At 46.5% G+C, this 27,058-nt stretch overlaps 2 protein-coding genes across 6 annotated transcripts in view; one reads left to right on the forward strand and one right to left on the reverse strand.

Annotated features, from left to right (window-relative positions):
- RECQL5 (RecQ like helicase 5) overlaps nucleotides 1–7,488 on the reverse strand; it is a 37,350-nt gene extending 29,862 nt beyond the window's left edge. Inside the window, exons 1-7 of one of the 3 annotated variants that reach the window (XM_071573859.1) lie at nucleotides 7,446–7,488; nucleotides 6,811–6,941; nucleotides 5,534–5,655; nucleotides 4,123–4,641; nucleotides 3,065–3,170; nucleotides 2,487–2,598; nucleotides 149–311 (exon numbers count right to left, since the gene is read on the reverse strand). In XM_071573859.1, coding sequence (XP_071429960.1) covers nucleotides 149–311; nucleotides 2,487–2,598; nucleotides 3,065–3,170; nucleotides 4,123–4,641; nucleotides 5,534–5,655; nucleotides 6,811–6,931 — 1,143 coding nt within the window. In that variant the 5' untranslated portion in view covers nucleotides 6,932–6,941; nucleotides 7,446–7,488. Of the gene's footprint in view, nucleotides 1–148; nucleotides 312–2,486; nucleotides 2,599–3,064; nucleotides 3,171–4,122; nucleotides 4,642–5,533; nucleotides 5,656–6,810; nucleotides 6,942–7,260; nucleotides 7,409–7,445 lie in introns of those variants that run through there. The other 2 variants (XM_071573858.1, XM_071573860.1) reach the window with 2 other exon arrangements.
- Nucleotides 7,489–7,551: 63 nt separating this feature from the next.
- The window catches only part of SAP30BP (SAP30 binding protein), a 31,292-nt gene continuing 11,785 nt past the window's right edge, over nucleotides 7,552–27,058 (forward strand). The window contains exons 1-4 of one of the 3 annotated variants that reach the window (XM_071573863.1): nucleotides 7,552–7,704; nucleotides 7,857–7,966; nucleotides 10,792–10,839; nucleotides 24,796–24,838. In XM_071573863.1, the coding sequence (XP_071429964.1) occupies nucleotides 7,590–7,704; nucleotides 7,857–7,966; nucleotides 10,792–10,839; nucleotides 24,796–24,838 (316 nt within the window). In that variant the 5' untranslated portion in view covers nucleotides 7,552–7,589. The remainder of the gene's footprint in view (nucleotides 7,705–7,856; nucleotides 7,967–10,791; nucleotides 10,840–24,795; nucleotides 24,839–27,058) is intronic. The other 2 variants (XR_011699426.1, XM_071573861.1) reach the window with 2 other exon arrangements.

A 27,058-nucleotide genomic window follows, 5' to 3' on the forward strand; every position in this document is an offset into this window, starting at 1 on the left:
CTTCTGATATCCCTTGAAACAGGGTTGCAGAGAACTCCAAGCCCAGAAAACCTCACTTCATCTTTGCATATTGAGGTTACTGCAGGCAAACCAGAGCAGAGCAAAGCCAGCCTATCTGGGCAGGTGGATACTGTCCTGCAGCTCTTACCTGGATGTTGGAGAGCTCCTTCTTAATCAAGAAGCTGACTTGATCCCGGTCATTCCTTGAGTAATAGAGGCGGCAGCAGGATGGCTTCCCATCCCTCCCAGCTCTGCCAGACTCCTGGTAATACCCAGCCATGGACTTGGCAATATTCCAGTGGGCAACAAATCTGCATGGGATAAAACAGCAAACATAGGGCTGCAGGTCTCTCAGGAGCACTTCACATGTTTGTGGTGTTTGTGGACACCAAAAGCAGTAAAAAATAGGGCAGCAAAAGCATAAAAGACAGAAGATTGAGCACAGCAAGGGATTTTGCACACAGAAGTTTAAGTCCTCTTAACACACAGGGAAAACAAATGCACCTGGACAACAAGTGAGCAGGATGCCATTCCAAAGGGATGGATAAAAAGAATGAGCACATGAATGTCCTAAATAGGCAAACAACTGTACAGCTATGAAGACTGAGAACAAACACACTGAATTAAGGAGTTTGCAACATTTTACCATAAAATACAGCACTGATTAAAAAGTTGTATTTTGTGAAATACAATTTCCCCATTACAAAACACATTTTTAATTACTCAATTTTAAAAAGACATTTCTTTGCCAAAGTCTGCATGGGAAAGTTTGCCTCACTGTGCTCCCTTGCAGATGAAGGCACCCTTCCTAGCCAGCAAATAGGACGACAGAAGCATTACTAAATTTTATGTAATCTCTGAAGGAAGGTTTTCAACACACCACTGCAAGACTGCTTTAAACCTGCTTGTACCTGACTCTTCAGCAATTCAGCTTATACCTGTTCTGAGAGGATTTTACTGAACAGAAATACTGCCAGTTTTTTAAATACCAGTCTGCATCAAAGTCAGTGTGTCCCAAGGGCAGGTATGATGCATTTGGGTGCAGCTAAAGATTACATGACAAAAGCAAGCAAACGTGTTTCTTCAAACACAAATACCCCAGGAACAGGCCAAGCAGGAAGCATCAGAGCCCCACATATTTAATCCCCATCAGGAAATTTACTGAAGAAATTGATAAGTAATCTTAGGTAAAACTGACTGTAAAATTCACTTAACAGTGAAGAGAGAGAAGCAGATTCCTTCCAAAAAAGAGACACCACCTCTGTTTTCCCTTTTGCCCAGAAGAGTCAACTCCAGAAGTTGTCAGAGCTGGTCTTACTTGATAACATATGCATGAATACTCACAGATTTGCCAGCATAGAACAAAGGCTAGGCAGCAGTGCTTTGTTAACTAGGCTTTGGTAGAATGCCTTTTAAACTATTTTAAAAACTCCTGTAACGGGTCATTTTAACCCCATTCCTTGGAAATTAACCAGATTAAAAGTGTGTTTCAGCTACATTTCACTCCCAAACAGCCCTACACATTCCGTTACTCTTTGCCTTTTTTAATGGCCATTGAACAGGGCAGAGTGGCTTCACCAGGTCATCATCTCACCCTGCTGTCCTAGGAGACTTCTCATTCCTCAGCTGGGTAAGATGCATCAAGGAATAAAGTGCTATGGGATCCTGTTTCCTGGTAGCAGTGACAGAGAGAGAGGGACGGCAGTTGTGAACTGATGGGATTGTCCCCATAATGTCCTGCCCCTCTCCAACAGCAGTCAGAGAAACTACTTTACGTAGATTTTAGAGTAAGGAGCAGGTCTGTTGTGGGTGTTATCTGAGCTGCACCTGAATTACCCCTCTACAAAGTGATCACAACACTAACTCAGCACACCTGTATTGCAGGGCAGGAATTGTGACACAGAGCCCTTACAGTGACAGAAATCCCACAGGAGCAGCAACTGAAACCATATGCAGAGTTCCTGTCCTTGGACTGGAGCTGTATTTTTATATGGTTATTGCCATTTGTGAACTGCTATTTTTTCCCCTTGCACTGCAAGAGGAGATCTCCAAAAACAGCTGGCTCTGACTATTTTGGTAGAGGGTGCATGAATTATTTTAGGTGCAGATTTTCTTCCCACTGCTTTTTAACGGCAACTATTTCATGGAGGGAAGTGAAAGAGACAGCTGTGAATGCACTGAGATGGCTCTTTTTGAAACTCTGGGGGGTGTGGCACAAAACAAGCATTCCTCCAGTTTTCTTAATTTTGGGATCACTGGCAAAGGGAAGCTCTGCTGCCTTGGGTTTGATTTCTCTGCGAAGCCCTTTTAGGTTTGCTTTTGCTGCTTCTAAGGTAAAAAACCCTTCAGGTAGGTCTGGTTTTGTGGGTTTTAGCAAGTGTTCATCAGGCATTTGACTCAGGTGTATCAGGTAACAGAGACTGAGATTTTTCCTTCCCACTGCTCAGGTTTCAGTCTCTGGTGGTGCACAACACAGCCTCACACACCTGACATTTGCTTTGTCTACTCCCATTCCAAAACTGATGGTTGCAACAATAACAGGGATCTTCTCCTCCATCCATTCATTCTGGATTGAAGTCCTGTCAGCTGCCTTCAGTCCTGGGAAGGGAAAGAGAGGGAAGGAATCAACAAACCAGAAAAAGTAAAGGAAAAAAAGAAGAAAAGAAACAGGATGATTTTATCCTCCTCCATTCCTCCATTGCAAGCTGACTCTCTCACGAAAACAGACTGATGTACATGGTCCTCTCTATTTAAACTGGCTTGGCCTGTGACCAAATAGAAAGCAGCAGCTGTTTCTACCCCAAAGAGAAAAACTTAGCTCTCCCCTGGGATAAAAGCAGTTGTTCTATTTAGGCCATGCAATATGCAACAAAACCACCAGTTCTGGAGTGAAGGGAATGCCATTCTGGTGAAGGCTCTGCACTTACCTCACAGACCTGACACGTGAGCATCAGACACAGTGCAAAGCATGCCTGGAAAGCTCTTTCCTAGGCAGCCCCACCCCAGGCCTTAGAGGTGGCACAGCTCAGTTCTACCAGCTCCTGAGAGATGCAGCTGCCAGTACCTGCGTGATAGGCCTTGGCTTTCACCCCTCGGTAGCTGAGTTCGATCGCCAGCTGGTCACACACATCGCGCATCCTGCAGTACACGATCCCACAGCCCGAGTACACCTGGGCAACAGGACACAAAGGTCAGGGCACTGCTGAAGCCAATCAACAAAGCTGCAGATACAGCCCCCTCATCCTCTCCCAGCAGCCACAGACAGGAAGCATCTCTGCTGTACAAACACACTCAGGTGCAGAGGTTACAGCTGAGCTGTTGAGTTGTTTTGGGAATTAGTGTTGGAGTAGGAAATTCAACACATTTCAAAGGCTACTGTTCACCCTCACCACACCAGAGGAGCAGAACACGATCCAATAGACAATGATCACCCAGGGTATGACAAACCATGGTGGCAATGCCTGTCCAATATTCCCCATCAATTTTCTTTTACAGCAACCCCTTTCTGAGGACACAAAATCATTTAGGTTGGAGAAGAACTCCAAGATCACCAAGTACAACCTTTGACCAATCACCACCTTGTCAACCAGACCAGAGCACTGAGTGCCACAACCAGTCATTTCTTGAGTGCCTCCAGGGATGGTGACTCCACCACCTTCCTGGACAGTCCTTTTTCATGAAGAAATTCTTCCTGGTTAATTTTTTAATTAATTAATTAAATGTAATCAATTAAATTTAATTTTATCACATTAATGGTGTCTGCAAATGTGACACCACGTTCTTGCTAGTGCTGATCTTTTCTTTGGCTGCCCAGTGTTTGCTGTACTCTCCAGGATACCTGGAAGGTGCTCAGTGGCATTTTCTGTGGACATTACTTTGTAGAACATGGTCTCTCACCTCAGAAAGGAGCACAGCCTTCACATTCTACCTGTTTTAGAGGAACTAAAAAACATACATGAGCACTTTTAGAGGACTTAAAAAATATACATTAGCACTTTCCTTCCTGGAATCTCCTGCTTCCCTGCCACAGACCTGGCAGGGCCGTACCAACCCCTGGAAGGTCAGTGTTCATTAAGGTAGATTTTGCCCAGTTTATCGTCCTTCCCTAAAGGTAAAACCTACCCCAGTGGAGTCCTTCACTTCAAGCGCCTTCAGACAGAAATCCTTCAAGTTGGCGTACGGATCAGCCAGGAGCTCTTTGAACTGCACATCGTAGAACAAGTTGGATCTGAAACAAGGAGTCTTAAATGTGGAAAGTGGCTGCTTTAGCTTGAGAGCTGCCACAATGTCCTCCTGGACCTGCTTGGTGGCAGTGGCAGTCAGGGCAACGCAGGGCGTGTGTGGGATGCGGGAGCGCAGAGTGCCCAGGCGCAGGTAGTCGGGGCGGAAATCGTGTCCCCACTGGGACACACAGTGAGCCTCGTCTATGATCAGGTAGGACAGCAAGTTTCTGGACACCAGAGAGTTCAGTGTTGGCTGGAAGGAAGAGGCAGCTGCCATCTCTGGGGTGATGTACAGGAGCTTCACTTGGGGCTTCTCGCTGGCTAAGTCAGCCAGGATGGTCTTCTTCTCCTGGGCAGACAGCTTGGAGTTCAGAGAGCAGGCTTTGATCTTCAGAGCCAGCAAGTGATCCACCTGATCCTGGAGTAGAAACAACACTAAAATTAAAGGAAAACGAAGTCACCAGCACCAAGATTACTAGGGAGATCCAGGGAAGGTTCCAACTTCCACCTCCAGGACTGAGTCTTAGAACAACATACACCTGTCCTTGTATTTATAACTTTAACTCCAGATGCCTTCATTTTCACCTGTGAGCATTATCTGCCCAGCTCTTACATCCACCTGCATATTTTCACTTTAAGACAGTGTTTTTGCTGCTCAGGAACACCAGCAGGGACCTGTGCAAACTAACTCATCACAGCTGCACAAAGCCACCAACAACACATCTCAGTATTTACATCATCAGTTGTCACAGATGGAAAATGAGCACAACTACCCTGCAATAACAGGGTGCATCTCATTCCAAAATAACTGAAAGATGTTACACACACAGAATCAGAACTAAGTCTGGGTGAGAATCATGCCAAGAAAACCAAGAAGAAAACATGGCACCACATCCAGATGAATGCTGGGCATACAAATTCACCTCCCTATCCCCACACTGAGCTGTTCACTCGCACTTGAGTAGCACTTAACATTTCAGGATATAAATAGTCCTGAAAAACAGGTATCTCATTATTTCACTCAGTATCTGGTTTTTCTAGCTTGCTGGTTTTTCTCACAGAACTAACTTAGTACCTGCCAGGAAGCCTCAGAATCAGTTTGCAGCTCCAAAACCTTTTTTCTCAACTCAAAAATCCTTCTTTATCCTCTCAATACTCTGCTCTCCTCACCTATCATCGAGGCAAGGAAAACTGAGACATCAAGAACATCCAAAGGCAGGTCAGCAGCAGGTTCATGGGCAGAGAGACAAGAGACAGTCGTGCCTCCAGAGTCTCTGACCCCCTTCCCACAGCTGACAGGAGACAGTTACCTGGATGAGTGCAATCAGAGGTGAAATGACAATGGTGATGCCCACTGCCAGAACTGCAGGAAGCTGGTAGCACAGGGATTTCCCTGCCCCTGTGGGCATGCACACAAAGACATCCTTCTCTCCTGCAAAAACAACAGAAGAAAGCTCAAGGCCACTGAGTGGGGGGCTCAGGCTGGAGGGGTGGGCAGAGGCTGGTAATGGGTGAGAACAGCACGTGTGTGTGTGTACTGTGGGGGTATCAACAAAAGGCACTTCAGTTTAGGTTCTAAAAGCACAGCAATGCCTGCCATGGTCCCCTTCAAAGAATCTCTGATAGCTTTGCAAACATTTAGGAGCAGCAGAAGATACCCAGAAACCAAGATAAAGAGAAGTTAAACAAGTTATTCCTGCTAAATCTCTCCCAGAGGAGCTGCTTTCACTCATTTCACAGACCTCCAGTTACCACATTACCAGTCCCATGACAGATCTTTACACATCCTCTTGTAGCTTATCCCAGAAAGGTCCCTCATACAGAACAGGGGTTGGAAATCAACCACAGAGATGATTTCACACAGTGACTGTCACTGCACTGACCAGCAACCACCTGACAGCAGGGAGGTGCCAGGGACCCCACACCCACAGGACACCCTGCACACAGAACTCTGCTGTTGGCTGCTCTGTCGCCAACAGTGACTGGTGAGAACTGTGATTATATCCCGAGCTGAGCATTGTTCTGCCCCACACTGTGAGAGCTGCCTGGGGGGCTGTGTGAGAGCTGCCTGGGGGGCTGGGGGGCTGTGTGAGAGCTGCCTGGGGGGCTGGGGGGCTATGTGAGAGCTGCCTGGCCCACCCCACTGGGGTGTTGGGGGACCCACTGACACCAGCACAACCACATTTGGGGTAATGGCCCCCATGACTAAGAGAAGAGAGATCAACTATGCCACAAAATCAAGTCTTCTACAGGCACTGTCTCTAACACAAAGACAGTTTTACACTGAAAAGGCAGAAATGTCAGCAGTTTTGAGCTCATCTGACCCTGAACATCCTGGCAGGTGCACCTTAACTTTGTCTGTGTCCTGGCTGATACAATAGTGATGCTAAGAAACAAATGAAAGGAGAAGGTGCAGAGCTTGTGCGTAGCACATGCTCCTGTGCCACTGAAACCATCTCAAAGCAGAGCAGGGCTTGGAGAGCCAGGTGATCCTGCCTAGTCCAGGTGATGTGTCTCCTCCCTGCAGGCACAACTCCAGCTCCTGCAGGGCCATCCCCGCAGCCCTGTCCCACATGCCGAGCCTCACCTCTTGCCACAGTCATGGTCGCGCTTTCCTGCAGGGGAGTCTTGAAGGACTCGAACCCGAAGACCTTCCGCAGTGTTTTCCTCACCCTGCCCTCCAGCCCCGGGGGAGCCTCCCTGCTCATCCTGGGGACGCTGCGAGAGGAACCAGAGCTCGACCACCCTGCTCTATCCCATCCCACCGCCCCGCCACCGCCTCCCCACGGCTGCCCTCCCAATCCCAGGGGTGTTTTCCTCCCTGGAGGGCACCCGGTACCGCGTGCTCTGGGGCACCCACGAGGCACGGCGAAGGGGCCACAGCGGGGCCGGGAGGGGAATCGCTGCCCCCAAACCCGCCCGACCCGACATGGGGGGAGAGGCAGCTCCTTCCCACCCCCTCCCTGCCCAGGGGCTGTGTCCTGCCCGCTGAGTTCCACCCCCGCCCTCCCGGTCCCGCTCCCAGTCCCGCTCCCACCCGCTCAGGGCCCGGCAGGTGCTGCCGCGGCGCCGCGAGATGACGTCAAGCTCCTCTTAAAAGGACAGCACCAACAACCAGCCCGCGGGCCTTTAATTCCCCCTGTCCCTTCCCCAGAGCCCCCGCTCCGCCTCGCTGGGCTGTTCGGTGCCCCGTTCGGTGTTCCGGCCGCGCTGCCCCCTGACCGGCCGCGTGGTTCGTGTCGGGCCGTGGGCGCGGGGCCTGCCGAGGCCGCCCGGTGAGGGCGGAAGAAGGGCGGTGTTGCCAAGGCGACCGGTCCCCGTACGTCATCGCGTTGCGCCGGAAGTTCCCCGCGACCGGAAGGGAAGATGGCGGCGGCGAAGCGCAGCGTCCTGTCCTCTCTCGCCGTGTACGCCGAGGACTCGGACCCGGAGTCGGACACCGAGGCCGGCACGGCGGGCAGCGACGGGGGAGCGCCCGCGGGTGAGGGCGGGCTGGGGGCCGGGACAGGCGGGAAGCCGGGGTTCCCCCGCGAGGCCCCCCGCCTTCCCCATTGTGAAGGAAGGCCCCGCTCAACGCCAGCTCCCCTTTCCACGTGATTTTTCTTTTCTCATGGTTTTGCTTTTCCTCATCAGGAGAAAAAGGAGGGCTAGTCTCGGTTGGGTACGGAGAAGACGACTTTACCCGCCTGGATGGAGACGAGGAAGGCTACGAAGAGGAGGACGACGAGAACAGCAGGCAGTCAGTAAGTACCGCCCGGAGCTCCCCGTGACCCCTCGCACACCTGCACAGGCTTTTCTTTCCAAAAAAGCCTCCGAGTAGCGACCCGTGGTGGATCCCGGAATATCTGGCTCCTGGTGTGGTTTTCAGCCCTTTCCAAATGCTCCTATTCACGTCGTTTTCAATGACAGAGCATTTACCTTGGAGCCCATCAGCAGCTCGGCACAGCTCGAGTTGTTTGTTATTAACTCTGTTGGTGTCATTTGACTCTTTTGTGGGGAAAAGGCTGTGACAGCCACACCAAATAGAAATTATTCTTTAATCATAGTTGACATATAAGAGAACCTTGTAAGGGAACCACACTGTGAGCTGGTGGGTTAAAAAGAATGAAGTTTTGTGATGTCCTAAATTATTCTTCTGTGTGTAACTCACCCCACTCACTGCATCAGGTTGCCTTGGTGTGACAGTGTCCTGTGTCCACGTGAGTGGCTTTTGTCTGTCTCAGGTGCATGGCTGTGTGTGGCATCACCTGAGCACTGGGATAACTGGTGTGTGCTGGGACAGGGCATGGGCTCAGAGCCTGGAGGTGCAGCTGGAACACCAAAGTGTGTGCAGTGCTGACCTCTTTGGGAGAGAAGCAATAAGTTTGGGAGAGAGAAGCAATAAGTTTGAGGTTCTTGTCTGCTTTCTTTCTTACCACCACACGTTACCTTGTCCCTGTTCTAGTTCTTTTCTCTACCACCTAGCAGGAAAAGCAGGGCTGCTCCTGTAGCCTTTCCTCACTGAACTCTGCCCTTGGATCAGCCCCTGGGGAGGCACTCACTGTTTCTGCCACCTCTTTGCCCAACGTGCAACTCCTCAGTCTCTTGTTCTTGCCCTCAATATTGTTCTGTTACTCTTGTTCTGGCTTAGCAAGGCAGTGAAGCCTCTTCACTGCTTTAGTGATTCTTCTTTTTACATCCAACACTTGTGGACCCCCTTTCAGTGAGGTCTCTTTAGTTCACAGGGTGTGATCAGCTGTAAATGGAGGAGCTTTGTTGCACACACAGTTTTTCGTGCAGGTTGCAGCTGTTCCATCTTCTGGGGGGTACAACTGCTCAGTCACTGGTGTCAGGGTGGATTTCATGTCACAGTGAGGGTTACACAGGATATTTCTCTCCAGCTTTTTGCATTAAGAATTCCTTGAGCAGAACTCAAAACTCCCTTGTCAGTGCTGTTCTAGCAGCTCCTATTGGTTATGAGTTGTCTTTGAAAAGCAGGATAAGTTGGACTCGGGTTGGGCTTTGATCCAAACAACTCAGTGCTTATTTTATCAACCTTAACAATGACTCAAAAGCTTCTGTCTCTTCCAAAGGCAGTTCTCAGTGATGCTGCTTGGTCTGTTAGTGCTGTTTCAGTGATATCCCCTGCTAGGGTAGGAGTTTTTGAGAGCTCTTTCAGTTACCTGTCTACAACATGAATAATTCAACCCATTATTGCTTTGAGGAAAGTTACTTTTATCTGTACAGTATAGGTGGGACTGTGTAGGGCAGAGAAATCCCCTTTGTGATAAAAAGTTACTTGGTGCTACAGTTCCTTTCTGGTTACAAACTCACTGTGGTTAAACTTTGACAGTTAAGACTCAATTATTGTCACATGTGCATCTTTCAAAAGGGGAAGCTGAAGAGTAGCTGAGGTGAAGGAGTTTGGTGTCTCACTTCTGTGGGAGAGGGATCTTAATTCAGGCAATTAAAACATATTGGCATTATTCTCTGGTCACTGTGTAGCTTCCCTTGCCAGAACTTGCTTGTGCACTAACACTCTGAGGTTGGCAGTTCCTTGTAAACTCTTCCTTTCAGTTGCACTTACATCACTTGTTTTTTTTGTTTTCCTTTTGAAGCTGAAACACCAAGTTCTTGTTTTAGGGTCTGCATTGAAATTTGTGGCAAACTTTAGAGGAAAAAAGTTCTGCTGAGTTATTTGAGCATGAAAACCAATTTCTGCTCCTCAGCCTTGCTTTGAACCCAGAGTATGTATTCCTGCCTAGAAGAATGGGGACCTGTAGGATCCCCAGTGAGGGAGGTCTCAGGGCAGGGGGACAGCAGGAGACCAAACCTGGAGCTTCTCATGTGGTGTGGATTTTCACACAAGGCTGTTCAGTGTTCTAAGCTCTCACAGGACAGAAATTTACCCACTTCTTTGGTTTATTTCTGGCTAGAAATAAAAAACCCTCCAGAGTCTGTTCCCTAAAACACTCCAATTTGTCAGTGGTTCCCTTCTGTGGAGGTTCCTGTCACTGCAGGTGAGGCTGCAGGAGCTCCACACTGCCAGGAGAGATGCAGAGTCTGCTGGATCTCTGGATCCCTGGGGGCTGGTGCCAGGCCAGCCCCTGTCCAAGGCTGCATGTGTGGTGTGGGGACAGGCCAGCTGTGTGTCCTGTGTGTGTTGCTGATGCTTGGGAGCATCACAGGTCTTGCAAATGCTGCTTTTTCCTGTGGGTGCTGCTGAGCAAGGGCACTGCAACGAGCCAATCTGCCAGCTGGAAAGGACAGAGTTACCAAATGACAAATGCTTTTTTCCCCCCAGTTCTGCTACTTTTTGTTGTCTAGTTCTGACCATTCCACAGCTGCATGAGTTTTGCAGGGGACATCTGCTGCTGAGTGATGCTTTTGCCTACAGAACTCCCCCAGAATCAAACAAACACTTCTTCCCCTGACTGTAGGACTTGTTCTCTGGTCCTGAGTGGGTGGGACAAAACTCCCCTCCATGGAAAGGGTCTTGGACTTCTGCTGGGCTGCTGAACACGAGCCCTTTGCTGTTACCTGCCAGGCCTGCTCTTGAAGCTTAATCCTGTAAATTCTTGTCTTGTAGGAAGATGACGATTCAGAGACTGAAAAACCTGAGGCTGGTGACCTAAAGGTATTTGAAAGTGTGGTATGGTGGTGGGAGGGAAGTTCAGTACAAGAGGAATAAGTCTTAACAGCATGGCTTGGTGTGCAGTTGTGGTCTGGAGATAGTTCCACACTTTGCTTTTGTAGCTTTAACATGTATTTTTTTGACTTCAGTTCTGGCTTCTGCCAAAGGTGGTTAACGGGCTGCAGGCTGAGTCACAACCAAGGTCTGCATTCATGAATTTAGTCTTGTGCACTCAGTCTGAGGTGGGTTGTGTGACAGCAGCTCACCTGCTTTGCAGTAATCTGGGAGCTGCAGCATCAGCACAGAGTTCTGTTGTGACCAGTTTAGTTGGAATAATTTCTTCATTTAGAACAACTTCATGAATAAATGATCTCATGCTCTCAGAGGTCATGAAATGTGTCAAAATCAGTTCAGTGTCTCCAGCTCTGTCCTTCTGAACGAAGCAGCTTTGTAGAAGTTGTATTTAAAATTTTAAAAAAAAAATTAAGTTCCCCAGGGGATAGTTATCAAAAATAGTTGAAATCATCTTTATCTTGTGTTTACACCTTGTTTCTGCTGAGCAACAGGTGTTTGGCAGCACTCAGGAACACAGAGCAGGCTGAAAGCTGGAAGAGAGAAGCCCAAATCCATTTGAACCTTTATATAGAACTGTGCTTAAATTTTTATGCTAGTTCAGTACAAGCAGTCTCGTGGGATACTGAGTGATTAACAACTGCAAGGGCATTTATTTTATCCAGCAGCTTCCTCAAGTTGCAGCCAGTCTCTAAACTCTGCTGCAAGAGCCAGAGGACTGTGCTGCAAAGTGAAATTCTGTAGAGCATTTGGTCTACCATAGAGCTTTGACAGGACAAGATGAAGGCAAGTGAATGTGTTCAGCTGTTCTGCTTGGATTAGTTTTATAGCAACACCTTATTCCAGGTTCCACAGTATTTTTAGAGGTTTATACTGATACACAGTTGAAAATCTTGGCAGCTGGTAAAGTCTCAGTGTGTGAAATACCACCAATGCCTTTGCCATCCAGGCACTTGGAAATGTTTTTCTGTTGCAAGAAAAATAATTTTTTTTTAAAGAGAGGAAAAGGTATTCTCTCATTTTTATCCCTCTTCTACTTCAACATTTTTGCCCTTGTAGACATGTTAGCAAGGTGTGTCTGTAAAACTGCTGGATTCAAATGTGTGCTGGGAAACAAAAATACAGGTTTGCTTGAAAGTTGTATTTGGTGTTCATCACCCCAGCATCTGCAGCAGTTACAAGTGTGTTCATTTCCTCTTCTCTAAAAGGGCTGTAGGACTTCAGAGCAGTGGAGAATAGATCTGGCAGAGAGAGACAGAATGAAATCAGGCCATAGTAGAATCACAGAATGGATTGGGTTGGAAAAGACCTCCAAGACCATCAAGTCCAACCCTTGGTCCAACTCCAGTCCCTTTACCAGATCATGGCACTCAGTGCCACAGCCAAGCTCAGTTTAAAAACCTCCAGGGATGGGGAATCCACCCCCTCTCTGGGCAGCCCATTCCAATGCCTGAGCACTCTCTCTGCAAAGAAGTTTTTTCTGCTCTCCAACTTCAATTTCCCCTGGCAGAGCTTGAGCCCATCGTGCCCTCTTGTCCTATTGCTGAGTGCCTGGGAGAAGAGACCAACCCTCACCTGGACAGAACTTCCCTTCAGGAAGTTCTTGTCTGAGTAATGATGCATTACAGAGATCTTACCACTGAGCTGTGTGGCTACTGCTTTAATCTTTTGCTGACATTTCATGTTGGCTTGTTTAAAAACCCTCCTGGTTTCAGGGAGTTGTGTGTGCTGCTGTCCAGGTGCATTTTGTGCTTCTGAAAAGCTGCACTTGACCATGGAGCAGCATTTCAGCTTCAGGGGGCAAGCAAAGAAACACTGGGAAAAATCCCATTTGAAGTTTGGGTAGACTCTGTAAGAACTGAAAACGTAAATTAAAGTTATACTTAATAAATATAAATAAAAAAGAAAGGCAAAATGTAATTCCAGTCATCCCAGCCTGGCATGAAAGGAGAGGATTTGAGCAGAGTAGTGTGGAGGCAAATCTGAACTGTGTCTGAAACTCAGCAGTTTCAGACTTCCACACCATCCTTAATAGATGTCTTCCTAATACATGAAAGAGAGAATTGTCTCCTCTGGCCTTTTGGTCCTCTGTTTTTTTGTTTGAATTCTGGCTGAAAAGGCAACTGGCACTTGGGCAGAGGTGGCTGCACACCTGCAGGGCAGCCCAGTGCTGTGTGGTGTGTGCCTGGGAGGCACCCCAGGGGCACTGCTGGGGATGCACCAGCCATGCTGTTAAGAAATTCACTCGGGTTGGGGGGAGATGGAACATCTTTGTAGAAGTAGGTTCACTTGGAACAATTGCAGATGTTTCCTATCCTCTTTTTCCACCAAGTGGCAGTGTTCTCCTCGGTCTGCCTCGTGGCTTGGAGCTTGCAGTATCTGTGGCAACCAGCAAGTGTTGCAGGAAGAGTAAATCCAAAGGGCAGCCCAAAGTGAGGCCCTGATTATATCTTGCTAACACTTGTGGCTAACTTTATTTTATAGAATCAATTGGGTTGGAAAAGACCTCCGAGATCATCAAGTCCAACCCTTGGTCCAACTCCAGTCCCTTTACCAGATCATGGCACTCAGTGCCACGGCCAATCTCACTTTAAAAACCTCCAGGGATGGGGAATCCACCCCCTCTCTGGGCAGCCCATTCCAATGCCTGAGCACTCTCTCTGCAAAGAATTTTTTTTCTGATCTCCACCTTCAATTTCCCCTGGCAGAGCTTGAGCCCATCGTGCCCCCTTGTCCTATTGCTGAGTGCCTGGGAGAAGAGACCAACCCCCACCTGGACAGAACTTCCCTTCAGGGAGTTATTTTAAATTGCTGCAGGCACTTGTGGAGATTCAGCTCTAGGCAGAACTAATTGCTCTTCCCAAACTCACTCTGGATGGATGTGCTCAGGCTCTGGGACAGGGCGTGTTTGTTAATGCCAAGGCCCCTTTAGAGTCCCTGCTTTTACTTGAGCAGTCACCAATTGTAAACAAACATATCTGTCTTAAAAGCACTTTGGAAACAAAGCCTTCTGCTTAGAAGAGCAAAAAACCTGTCAGCAGAAGCTGTTGGCAAAGGCATGGTGTTCAAAAGATGGACTCCCACAGCCTGGGTGGTTTTGTGTCCTTTCCTCAGATGAGCTGTGGGTACAGAATGAGGGGCATTGTGGCAGTGGGTCTGAGTTTGGTGTTCTCTGGCAGTGTTTGGGGTGAGGAGGGTTAACAGGCAGTGCAGCCAGTGCAGGTTGTTTGGGCCCTGGCCAGCAGCTGGCTCTGGTTACTGCCCTGATGCAGTAACAAGATACAAGCCCTCAGAGCTCACTAAATGAGCCGGCCCTGCAGGAAGGAGGAAAATCAGCCTTAAACAAAATACTGACCTTGTGCTCCAGGCCTCACCTGAGGGGTTTGTGCTGCACATTGTAGGGCTGGATGAATAACAGGCTGCGAGTGTTGACCCAGGCCAGAGCCCAGCCCTGCAGCTTTGGCTCCCAGAGCTTTCACAGAGGGAAATCATTAACTCTTGAGCCTTGATTGTGATATCTGGACCAGCCAGTGGGAGAAAGCTAAGAAATTTGCCACTCCCTTGGCAAGTGAAAGCCTGACACATGGTAGCAGTTTTTCAAAGTAGGTGGCTACTTTGATGTTTTCCATTTCTGGCGTTAAGGGTCCCCTCTGCATCCTCGAGGTGTTTTATGGAGAGGCAGCCAAACTGGGATCTACCAGAAGACTGTCAAATTTTCTAAGCATGTCTAAGTACCACCTCTTGATAATCATCAACTCTTTTTTATGCTTTACTTTTATTTATCCAGCATACCTGCAAAGTAATTTTACTGTGTTGTGACGTGTAGGTGTGTGCTAATACTTAGAGGCTTTTGACTGCAGAGGTTTTTTATCTTGCTTGCCCATTAACCTGTTTGTTTAACTACCAAAATTATCTTGATTTAAAGTCAAAGTGGTAAGTGCTAAGAACCAGTAAATGGGGGTGTGTGCAGTAATGTGATCTGTAAATCAACTCTTATTTTAATAAGGCATAGTAATTTTTTCTGAATTCAACATACATTCATCAGGCCAGATTCTCAAAAAATGCTTGAGTCTACTCATTTACTTTCATCTCAAATGTAATTATTTTGCTCCAAAGAAGGGGAAAAGTATGTTTGGGAAAGGTTGTATCATTAAAATGGCCTTTATTATGCATAGCTGTGAGCATACCTCTTTGTAAACACTTCCAAAGCATGAACTGTGCAGGTTCCAGGGCTGGGGTCAAGGTTAGATCTCCAGTGGATTGTTTCCTCACTCCTTCCTCTGCCTGGGAGCACAGCCTCAAGGTGCCAGTGATAAGCACTGCAGTCTCAAATCCATCTTTTTCTGTGTTTAAACTTCCTTTTAATAGAATTGTGTAAAATGCCATCTGTGCTTCCAGCTCTGCATATTTTCCCCTCATTTTAGTTTTGACACACAGTCTTTCAGAGCTCTGTGCAGAGAACCAGAGAGTTTGGCAGCTCAGTAGAGAGTCCTTAGGTGGTAGTAGAGGTAACTCAGCTGCAAATGCTGTTCTCTGCAGTGCTACAGTGCCCAGACATAAAACCAGCTGATACCTGATTTTTTAACTAGGTGCACTTTAACTGCCCCTGATATTCTCTGGCAATAACTAAAGCTGATTGCATGCAGGAAAAAAAAATAGCATTTGGCATCCTGGATTATTTTGCCCATTTCCACATGTACTGCTGTCTCCAGCTCTGTCTGAGGGGGAGACAGATCCCAGCATTGTTGGCCTCTGAAGCTGGAACAGCTAATGCAGAGCTCCTGGCCTGCATCCAGCTCTGGAGCTGTTTGGAAGATGAGACATGTCCGTGGACATGCTTGTTCCTTCCTCCCCGCCGGGCATACATGTTGTGGCAGAGTCTTCACTCCCTGCAGTGCTGAATACCACGGATTATTGACACAGGTGTGGCTTGCCTGTCTCCAGAGGAAGAGACAGCCTTTTTCTGTTTGTCTTTAAACTTGAAGAAAAGTCCTTTCTGCAGCTGCTTCCCCTCACACTTTTCACCTGATAAAATCATAGAATGGATTGGGTTGGAAAAGACCTCTGAGGTCATCAAGTCCAACCCTTGGTCCAACTCCAGTCCCTTTACCAGATCATGGCACTCAGTGCCACGGCCAAGCTCAGTTGAAAAACCTCCAGGGATGGGGAATCCACCCCCTCTCTGGGCAGGCCATTCCAATGCCCAAGCACTCTCTCTGGAAAGAATTTTTTTCTGATCTCCAGCTTAAAAACTTAAAGGTCTGAGCTCTTCAAGTCCAGTTCTGTGGTTGTGATTATTGCTGTCTGCTGTGCTGAAATGGGTTCTTCTGAGTGTGTGTGTCACAGTGAGAGTCTGAGCAGCCAGCACAGATGGGGGATTGCCTCAAATACCAACAAATATCTGAAAATAGCTTCTTCCAGCTGCCCTGTTCTGGGTACAGAAGGAGCAAAATCTGTAAAATCTCTGTGGGATCCATTGATGGAAGAGTGCATATCCCAGTGAGGGTACTTGCTCTTACACTTTGCCTCTGCTGGGGGTACTGATTGACAGGAAGCTCAACAGGAGCCAACAGTGTGCCCAGGTGGCCAAGAAGGCCAGTGAGATCCTGGCCTGGATCAAAACTAGCGTGGCCAGCAGGCCCAGGGCAGTGACCCTTCCCCTGTACTCTGCGTTGGTGAGGCCACACCTTGAGTGTTGTGTTCAGTTCTGGGCCCCTCAGTTCAGGAAAGAGATTGAGGGGCTGGAGCGGGGCCAGAGAAGAGCAACGAGGCTGGAGAAGGGACTGGAGCACAAGTGCTGTGGGGAGAGGCTGAGGGAGCTGGGGGTGTTTAGCCTGGAGAAGAGGAGGCTCAGAGGTGACCTCAGCACTGTCTGGAACTCCCTGAAGGGAAGTTCTGGCCAGGTGAGGGTTGGTCTCTTCTCCCAGGCACTCAGCAATAGGACAAGGGGGCACGATGGGCTCAAGCTCTGCCAGGGGAAATTGAAGTTGGAGATCAGAAAAAACTTCTTTCCAGAGAGAGTAATCAGGCATTGGAATGGGCTGCCCAGACAGGGGGTGGATTCCCCATCCCTGAGCTTGGCCGTGGCACTGAGTGCCATGATCTGGTAAAGGGACTGGAGTTGGACCAAGGGTTGGACTCGGAGGTCTTTCCCAGCCCAATCCATTCTTTGATTCTACTGTGAATCATGAAGAATTTTTAGCACTATGTACTAGAAAAGAAAGCTTGTGCAGGAGTTTAATTTTGCCAGCTCTCTGCAGTCTTCCCTTTGCTGCTGTGGGGCTTCGTATTTTCCCAGCCCAGCTTCAGCTTTTGCCTCATCCTGCAGTGCAACGAGCTGTAAAGAATGAAACCATCGAAGTATCTCGACACCTCCACCCTGTCTTGTGGTGCTGGTACTTCACCTCTGAATTCCTATTCCCCTGCAGGGAGCAAAAGCAACTTGAAAGCAGAATTTATGGGCTCTGCAGAGCAAGGCACCTCTGCAGGGGAGGCTGCTGGGAGCTGTGTGTGCCCTGGGCAGCAGCTCCTGTGCTCCCATGGGCTGTGAAGGGCAGCAGGTGGATTTGAGACCAGGGTCCCTCATAAGGCAGATGTTATTAACTGCACCTCCAGGAGAAAAGCAAAAGTTCTGGCACACAGTTCCTTGGCTGGAAATTACTCCTATGAAAGGATCTTTGTCAAATATTGAGATAGCATATGTCAGGTGAATGGAGTCAGGTTTCAAAGAAGCTATTTAAAGGCTTTATGCTATGAATGCTTCCCTTCTAAAGCATTTTCTCACTGAAATGTTTTGCCAGGTCTTCGTTGGGATTTTTTGGTGTTTTTTTCATTAATGAATTTGGATTTTTGAATTAATTTAGCTCGAAAAGTAAAAGGCAGTGCCAGCTACACAAGTTCTTTATTTTGATAAGATGCCTAAGGAATGTCTCAGGAGTTGACTCTTTCATGACTTGTTCTTCCTCCCCTTTTTATCTGTGGCAATACTATCTCAAAGGAAATATATTTGTAAAGCCTGTACATGATGTCACTGGGGGTTGGATGTATAATTTTTTCTGATGGTGCTGTGCTTCTCTTGGTATCTACATCATGGTCCCTACAAGTTTTTCTAAGTTGAATTTCTTATCCTGCACTGGGCACTTTGCCTGGAGCTCTGTATCAGAGCTGGCAAACAGGATATGGCTGTAGGAAATGTACTTGTTTCAGGCTTTCTCTTGGGATTCTCCTCTCTCACAATGCAAGAGAAAAATGGGGGGAGGAGAAGTAAAAGTTCTGTACTCCTGTTCCCTTGTTTTGCCCTCCCCAGACTCTAAAATGCACTTGACATGCACGGTGTTTGCTGCCTTCAGGCTGGCTGCAAACCAACATCAGGCAGAGCTGGTGAGCAAGAAACGGAATAGTTGTTGTTGTCATGCACTTTTAATATTAAATGAGGAGTTCCTGGTGTTCTCGTCCCATAAGCACTTCTGATCTTTGTAGGAAAAGCAAGAACATAACTGCTATCATGTTCCTTTAAAGAGGAAAAGAAAGAAAAAGAGAGGATAATAAAACACCTGATGCAGGGTTTGGAGTTCTCTTGCTGCCTGCGTGGAGACATTCCACCTGCTTGCTCTGCCAAGGCCATCTTCAGTGTCAGCTTAGACAACTCTTCTGACACTTATATACTAAATTTATAGTTTCTTTCCATCATTCTCAGCCAAATGAGGCTGTTGGTATGTTGGGACTACAAGAGTTATTTTGAATTACAGAGAGGAGGAAAACTGGTGCTTGCTCAGATGAGAGAAATCCACTATAACAGCTGTTGCAGCAGCAGGTCCTGTGGCTACTGGTGGAAGGACTGTGCTGAAAAATGTCTTGCAAAAATATCTTCAGACCAATCCACTGCTTGACAACAGTGTGACTGATCTGTACATTTTGTGGGTAGTTTAAATTGGTGTTAAATTACTTGATGTGCAAGCAATCAAGTGAAGTAGTTGGGGGAGAGAACAAATTCTGCAACACAAGAGCATTCTCTGAATAAAAGAGAAAATGTCAAGGGGTAGGGACTGTGGAAGCTTCTGAGCTGTTTTTTTTAACACTGACAGGAAGTCAGTGAAAAATGAAGCTGTATGGCTGAGTTGGCTCCAGGTCTGGGAAGGCAAGTGAGCAATGGCAAATCTGGCATCAACTTCCCCACTTCTTACCATTTGTATCTTAGTTAAAGCATCAGGGTCTGGTTTTGTATCTTTTCTGCCTTCCCATTGCAGTTTGAAGTGCACCTGCACTGACATATGTAAGTGCTTCTGTGAGAAACTGGTGGTTGAATTTGTGCCTTGTGGTGACAGGTAATGCCAACAGTTGTGTCCAATGTGAGCCTTGTGCTGGATTTATGGGTCTTGTTTCAGGAAGGATTTAGGGAGCGTTGTTACAACTCAGTCCATTCTTTCCATGAAATAAAGCCGTTCTGGGCAAGCCTTTCCAAACTGGAATTCATCAGTCTCAGATTCATATTGTTTTTGCTTCCTTCCTTTAATCTCTGTTCCATGCTGTGAGGATTGTGTTTGGTTGTTTTTATTTTCCATGGAACCTGAGCAGACATTGGGCTTTATGTAACTGAATGGAAATACTCTAGGGCTGAAAAGATGGTCTATATTTCACCTCAGTGAGGTGAAAGCATAAGGCAGAATGCAGCACCTTCTGTATTCATGTACACACACACTCCCCTTCAGCTTGTTCTTCTTTAAATGATTATTATACATGAAAACTGCCCATCTGGGTGTTTATCACTCAGGCTCTTGCAGGCAGCGTCGTCTTGACCAGGGCTTGAAAGAAGCATTTGTCTTGGGAAAGTGGAAAAAATGAAAAACCTCTTCCTGAACTCACACAGGAATAGTAATACCATAACTGTTGTTTGCTGTCAGTGAGCTGCTGTGCACAATTGTTCTTAGAAGCACAAAAATTGTGATTTATGGTAGTGGTCAGTTAGATGTTAAAAAGGAAGGGGGTTTTCATGTTGGTATTTTGTTTGTTTGTTTGTTTAATAATTTGTCTTTGCCCGTAACACTCTTCAGAGTCTGCTCTTTATTAGTCTCCAGGTCAGGGGAAAGGAGTCTGCCTCCTGCTTGTCTTTGTCTTTCAACCTTCTCCCAGCTTGGTTCTGAACCACCTTGACTCCCCTCATGGGTCTGTTGGAGCGAGGCCGTCTGGCCTTAGGCCCTTTAACAGTTGATCTTGTGAGATCACGATTGCAAAGCAGGTGGCAGCCAGAAAATCAACTTGCTGGGTGTATGATAAACTACAGTACTGCATTTTTAAATTTTTTAATAACTCAGCTATTCTTAGAGATGATCATGCAATGCTGGGTGGGGTGAAATGACCAGAGAAAACAAAAATTAACATAACACTGGGGAGTTTGCCCTGAGTTTCGTATTTCCACAATTGTAGAGGGAATTTTCAGCATAAATAATGTGTCCAAGCTGAAGTAGCAAGGGCTAACAAGAGGCTAATTCAGAGATGCTTCCATACAGACTTTCAGAGGCAGGGCTTGTGAAAATCATGCTGCTAGTGAAGTCTTAACTTATTCAAAAAATAACAAGGTTTTCAGAATTCAAATAGAAATGAACCCATTAAATTTTGCCTTTACCTCTGGAATACTTGAAGTCTAATAATTTTATATATTTACTCTGATTGGGAGATTTGACATAAAATCCCCCCTGCTTGGAACCATTTACCTGCTTGATTTTGTGCTCCTCATGTGAGTTATTGATACACAGTGTGGTGAGTATTGGTGATGTAATCCATAAAAAAATCACCTTTGCCTAAATGGATTTGGGTAACTTCCCTATTTAAAATTCAGTTACCTTCCAAATTTTCCATTGTTTCAGTGCTCTGGAATTCCTTTACAAATCTCTCATCCATGCATAAATATTTCACTTTCATAACCCACAGGTAGCAACTGTGCAGGATTTATTGTACTTTATTTTTCCACTTGGTGATTCTCCATTTCATTCAACATAATATACCAGATTAGATCTGCAGGATATTTTTTTTAAATGCTGTCTTTTCTAATCAGCTCATTGTCTTTGGTCTGTGTCTCAGACTTAATGTAGCCTAAGGGAGTGTAGAACAGTTCTTGTTGGGTGATTGGGTTTTTAGGCTGTCCTACATTCTGGATCTTGAGCAGACACCCAGAGGTTTGAACTAGACTTCTTCAATCTCCCATCTGCCAAACTTTGGTCAGGTTGTTGATGCTTGCCTCAGTTTTCAACAGCAAGCTGAGCAAATATGAACAAGCACTGTGGGAGGAGTTGGTCATCCCTTTGTTTCTGAAGGCATTTAAGAGAGTTGAAAGTAGTCCCAGTTAATGAAAAGCTGTGTTGATGCCTTCAGCTTCTTAATGATGGAGCTGTGGGTGTAGGTGCACAGGAACTCACTGGTAAGCAAAATTCATATCCCCTGGGCAGTGAGGTGTGGCTCTAATATGTTGGTGAACATGTTTGCTGTTGCTTGGGGTGGCTCTGGGCTTTCTGATGTGCTGGCTGTGGCCTGGGGGTGTGGGGACTGGACTTGCTGTGGTGGAACAAGTGTGGGCAATGGGACTGAGGAAGACACAGAGCAGCCCGACAGGACTGGCCTGGTTGAGCCTGTTATAAATGGGATGCAGGAGGGGGGTTTGATTTTTTCATTTTTATAGATTTTAGAAGTACTTGTAACTGTAGTAAAATGTGGATTTAGTGTGGTAGTATTTCTAACAGCTTAAGTTCAATGTTTATACCTGCCACCCTCTGCCATGTATCAGAAGCTCAAATTCTTTTAGTAGTTTAGACTCTCTTCAAGGCAGAAAGCTGAAGAATATCAGAAAGGCTGCAGAACAAGACATAAACATAAGGCAACAACCTTAGGTCTGAGAACACTGGAAAACCTCCAAGAGCCCTATGTGTGCTGAGGAAGACAAAAATGAAGAACAAGAGGGTCCCCTGACCCCAGACTCAAATCCTGAGGAGGTGTGAGCAGGGGCAGGACGGGGCTGGACAGAGATGTGTGAACTGGGGATTGGATGGACCATATTATAAACCCCATAGAAACCAGTGTTTGGGGGGCATGTCATGTATTCCTATGGGCCTTAGGCCTGATATTAAAGGACTTTCACTTTTTATCTTATCCCACACTAACTTGGCCCAGAGTCCTGCTTTGCTGGGATCTCTTCATGGCATCAGATGGGATGGGCTTAGAGGATGCAGATTAAAGAACAAACTTGCTTCTGGTGAAAGCAAACTTACTGATGGTTCTGGAAGTTCATAAAACATACTAATTAACATGTCTGACATTTCAGGGATATTTGTCTAATGTATGACAGGAGAGGTGTGGGCCATCAATTAATCTCTCAGCATATTGATTCATATTTCCTGAGAATTGTGTGCTTATGCTTGGTGCTGGCTACAGACAGCTACAGGAGACTTGAAAAAGACTTCTGAAAATGTCAGAAATGCAGCACAGACTCTTGCAAGCCTGTCAGTGGCCCAAATAAGAGGGCAGCCTTCTTGGGGGTGCTTATAGCACATCTAATGCAAGGGAATTTTGACTGTGCCCCTGGGTTGCTTAAGTTCCTGCTTGGCAATGTTGGTAATTTGGGGGATTTTTTCTCTTGCCTTTGTGTTCTTGAATGGTAAGAGAACAAGTGGGCAGAAGGAGATGGGAGGGATAATGGAATAATAAATACAGAGCTGGGTATGAGGAAGGATCAAAGAGGTGCTCAGGAATAGTCTTGTCTCTTCCTCTTCCCTCTCAGTCCACTTAGAACTTTCAAGTGATAAGAGCACAGGATGCAATTTGGTCAAGGTTGGAATGTAAGCATTTCCCTCCTTTCACCTCAATAAGTGTTTGTTGTCTCAAACCAAGGTGAGAAACACTTTTGATTACCCATCTAGCAAATTCTCCCCCTAAAGGCAGTAAAGCAGCTTTCTGACCACGTGTGTTCACTGCTGGTGAGTCATTGCATGTGCCTGGGCTTATGTTGCATCTGTAGCTCTGTGAACTTCTCCAGCCTGCATGTTCATCTGAATTTGTCCTCACAGCCCAACAGTTACCACAGCAGTGCCCCCCTTGTGCAGTGGGGACCTGAAGCTCAGTGGCTCCCCATGTTAACACCATGTCCCTGTGGGTTTCTGGGGAACACAGCCCACATTCCCTGGATTCCTGTACAGTGCTCTCACCAAGGAGAGCTACTGTTTTGGCATAGATTTTCTGCTCTGAAATGTCATGCTTCTGTTTGAATTTTTCTCTGCCTGTGCTGCTGAGGAGAGGAGATGTTGCTGCACACACCAAGTACATTATCAGGGGGTTGGAGCTGTAACACCACAGTCCATCTCAGAGGGGCCTGGGGCCTCGCCAGCTGGCCAGGGAAAAGATGCATGTTCCTTTGTGTAACTCTTTCTTTTTCTAAAATAGCTTTAGCCTTGTATTTCTGTGATCCAAGTGTACTAAAGGAGAAATAGTGCTTTTTTTTCTTTTTTCTTCAATGAATGGCTATAAAAAGTGCCCTGTTGTAGCAGTTCGTACCACACAAAGAATTTGTTCTTTGGCTTCTCTGAAAATAGGTGGATTTTCACAGTGAATTTGGCACAGGCTGTTTCCACATCTGGGTTGGTGACCTTGGTGCTCTGTCCTCACCTGATGCATCTCTCACCTGGCTGGGAATGGAGTGAAGGAGGGGGTTAGAGAGCAGTTACTGAGCAGCAGGGAGGCAGCATTCTGTCTGTGTCAGGTTGAATGAATGAATGGCTTCAGTGTTTGGAGGCACTGAGGAATTTTGGACACACAGTCCAGTGAGTCACAAAAGGTCTTTGGGGGGGAGGCAGAGGGGAGAGGGCAGTGTTGGGATACAGCTGGTACTGTTTCAGAAACTTTATTTGTGCTGCACATGATATTGTTTGTGACTCTCCTGGGATCTCCCAGAAGCACCAAAATATTTGGGTGTTGATCTCAATGTGGCGAAAGCACATTTAAAAGTGTCTTATCCTACTGAGCACACTGTGGTGCAAACATCTGCAACTGAAGTGTCCTTAATTTCTGTAACTGTTGGGAAGGTCTCCAAACAGAGCACTACAAGCCAGGGGAGGTTGCCCTTAAGTTTGTGATAGAGCAGGTTGGGTACATCCCTCCTGGAAAGCAGCAGCCAAGAGAACTGACAGTGGGAAATGGGAATACAGGAGCTGCATCACCACCACACTCGTGGCATTTTGGTTTGCAGAGGGTTTGTCAGCCAAAGCCCTGGGTGGCACAATTGCAGAAATCAGTTCTGGCACCACACACACAGCTGGCAAACCTCTGCATCCCAGGGCTCTGGAGGGGCTGGTCAGGGCTGCTCTGAAGTTGTGGTGCTCTGGCTCTGGGGCATCTCAGCTGCTTCCCTTGGGGAATGCACTGGGCTCACCCTGCAAGGTGCACAGCCTGGGCTCAGCACTCCCAGGGCTGGAGCAGTTTTCTGGGGGCTGGATCCAGCTTGTACTTACCTGACTGTGCTCCAAAACATTGACTTGTGACTGGTGCCAAGGGCCAGCCACCAAAAATGAGGAAACTGTCATTTCATCTGTTCTGAGGAAAGGCTTCAAGTACCAACAGTTCCTGGGAAATTCAAAAGGAGCTGAGTGTCCAGGACTTGGTGAAACAAAGCCTTAATTCTTTCATTAAATTTAGACTCTACCTTGGAAAGGAAATGGGGCATCCTGTTAGGCTTTGACTCTCCATGGTACAAACATTGCCCTCGTATCTAATAAATTGTATTTCATTCTTAATTTTTATTCTTCTGTCCCAGAATTAATGTATACATTTCTAAAGAAATGAACAACGCAGCTTTTTAGGTTGGAAGCATACTTTGACTAAAACATGTTTCTTCCTCCTTTCTCCTAGGAATTCTCAGAAGTGGAGAAAAGAGATCCTCAGGAGCTAGTTGGTAAGTTCACTCAGAAGTATTTATTCACTCAGAAGTATTTATTCACAGGTTTTTTCAAACCAGATCTTCTAAGCCCCCCTTTGTAAAAACCATCTTCCCTTTGTCCTGGTAATAATGTAGTTTCAAATTATTGCCTGTAATGTTTTATCTCACTGGAATATTTTCTTGGAGAAAGGCACTATGCCTTAAAACATGAAAATAATTTCATGTATTACATGTTTAAAACATCTCTGTAAAGGGCAGTGTTGGTGTTTTTTGAGATGAGCTTAAAAGCAATAGAGTAGCTTTGTCTGGACACCTCTGTGAGAGTCAGTGGGACCAGCAATGATGGCCCTTTGTTCTGTGGCTTCAAAAACTTACCAAAAGTATCCATATTTAAATATGATCACTGAAAGATTTGTAGCTGCTGGGCTGACAATGCACTGTATGTGTTCTAAGGGTTACCAAAACTTTCTTGGTTTTTGTGGCATTTCACTTATTCATTGTACCATTATTAGAGTGGGAAAGTCTGGGATTGTCAGCTTGAAATACAAACCTCTGCTTGGTCCCCTGTACAGAAACTTTATTTTATGTTGCATCTCTTGACTGCCTTGAACTAACCCTCTCTTCTGAAGTTACTAGTTGTGTGGTATCATGTAATACTTATAAATTAACAAGTTTGGAAGTTGCTTCATCTCTCAAGTCAGCTTGTCAAAGCTCAAGCATGATATTTCAGCCACAAAGTATGATAAATATAAATTAAAACAGTAAATACTCAGATGCTAAGCTGTGACTCCTACAACAGCCATCACTGAAGCCTTTGAGTTAAATCCTTTTTAGTTGGACTGCCCAGACTTTGCACCAGCCCAGGTGTTATATTGGATTTTCTGCCTTTAGAGAGCAAAGCTGCTTTAACCAGACGCATCATAAAATGCAACAGAAATCTTTCTCCAATCTACTGATCTGCCTCAAAATGCACGTTAGAAACATGCATGAAACAGCATTTGGGGTAAAAAGTAAACAGGAATATCTGAAAGCCAACTGCCCTTTCAGACTCTGCATGTGGGTGAAGCTCAGCAGTTGCAAGGCAGTGTAGTGGGAAGTCCTTTCTTAGTTAAGGTGTAAGGCTCAGGTTACAGTGTTTTAGTTTCCTTCTCCCCAGTGGCTGCCCCATCCACAGGAGATCAGAAGGCTCAATCTGTTTGTCCCACTATGGCCCAGACCTGCACAGAGGGCACTTGGGAGTGTCACAACTCGTGAGTGAACAGTGGTGGTGAATCTGAGCCCTGCCCTGAGTCTCTTTGCCCCCTTGCTCTTTGGTGTCCCTTCCCAGCAGCAGCACACACGGAGCAGTGTGTGGGCTGGCTTTGTGCAGGTTACTGGAGGTCAGGTACTTGCCATGCTGGATTCTGCAGGGCTCTTGCATTAGACCATATCTTATCTAGCTGAAAAAGAACTGCTGCAAGAGCCTCATGGTTGGTGTAACGTAAGAACCACTCCCTTTCTGAATATTTGGACGTTCAGAATTCGACTTCTTTAATGGGAAAAGGTGCAGGATTTTCTGACACAAAGCAAATAACTGCTCCCATCTGCACATCTAAAATTTTGTCTGTCAGTCTTTGGAAGGCAAAGTCCTCCTTAGACAGTTTTCTACAACTGCTTTTTGCACTGAGAGCTTGTGGGCCTGCCCTTCTCAGAAGGTAACCTTACATTTTTCAGTGTCACCCTTGTTAAAGTCTGTGGCTGTGCAGTTGCTTAAGTACAGGAGAAATGCAGCTCCTGCCAAAAAACCTGTTTCTGTTTTACCTCCCTCAGATGCAGTTTGATGTGTGTGTGCTGAGCTGCTCTGGGAGTGGGAGCCAGCTGAGATCCATCTTCACTGCTCTTTTTTTGTTTCTTTCTTTTTTTAATCTTTTTTTCCCCTCTTCTGTGGGGCTTCCAGCTGGATCCTTTCCCTGCTGTGCTCAGTGAATGCCAGGTGAGCCCTGGAGCTGGCACAGAACAAAGTCAGGATGAGCAGCTGGGAATGGCAGGGTTGTCCTGACTTATACTGAATGGTGGTCACATAATCAATGTCTGAAAGAAATGGAGGTAAATTTTTAGCATTAACCACCCCATGTTTGAGAAGAAAATACATGTGACACTTACTTTGGTAGATTTCTACATCAGTATTGCCCTTTTGGGATTTTTGTACTGCTCTGAAGAGTCCATGGTGCTGGCAGGGCATTGCAATTGCTGTTT

This window comes from Pithys albifrons, chromosome 19 (genome assembly GCF_047495875.1).
Source record: "Pithys albifrons albifrons isolate INPA30051 chromosome 19, PitAlb_v1, whole genome shotgun sequence".
Classification (NCBI taxonomy): Eukaryota; Metazoa; Chordata; class Aves; order Passeriformes; family Thamnophilidae; genus Pithys; species Pithys albifrons.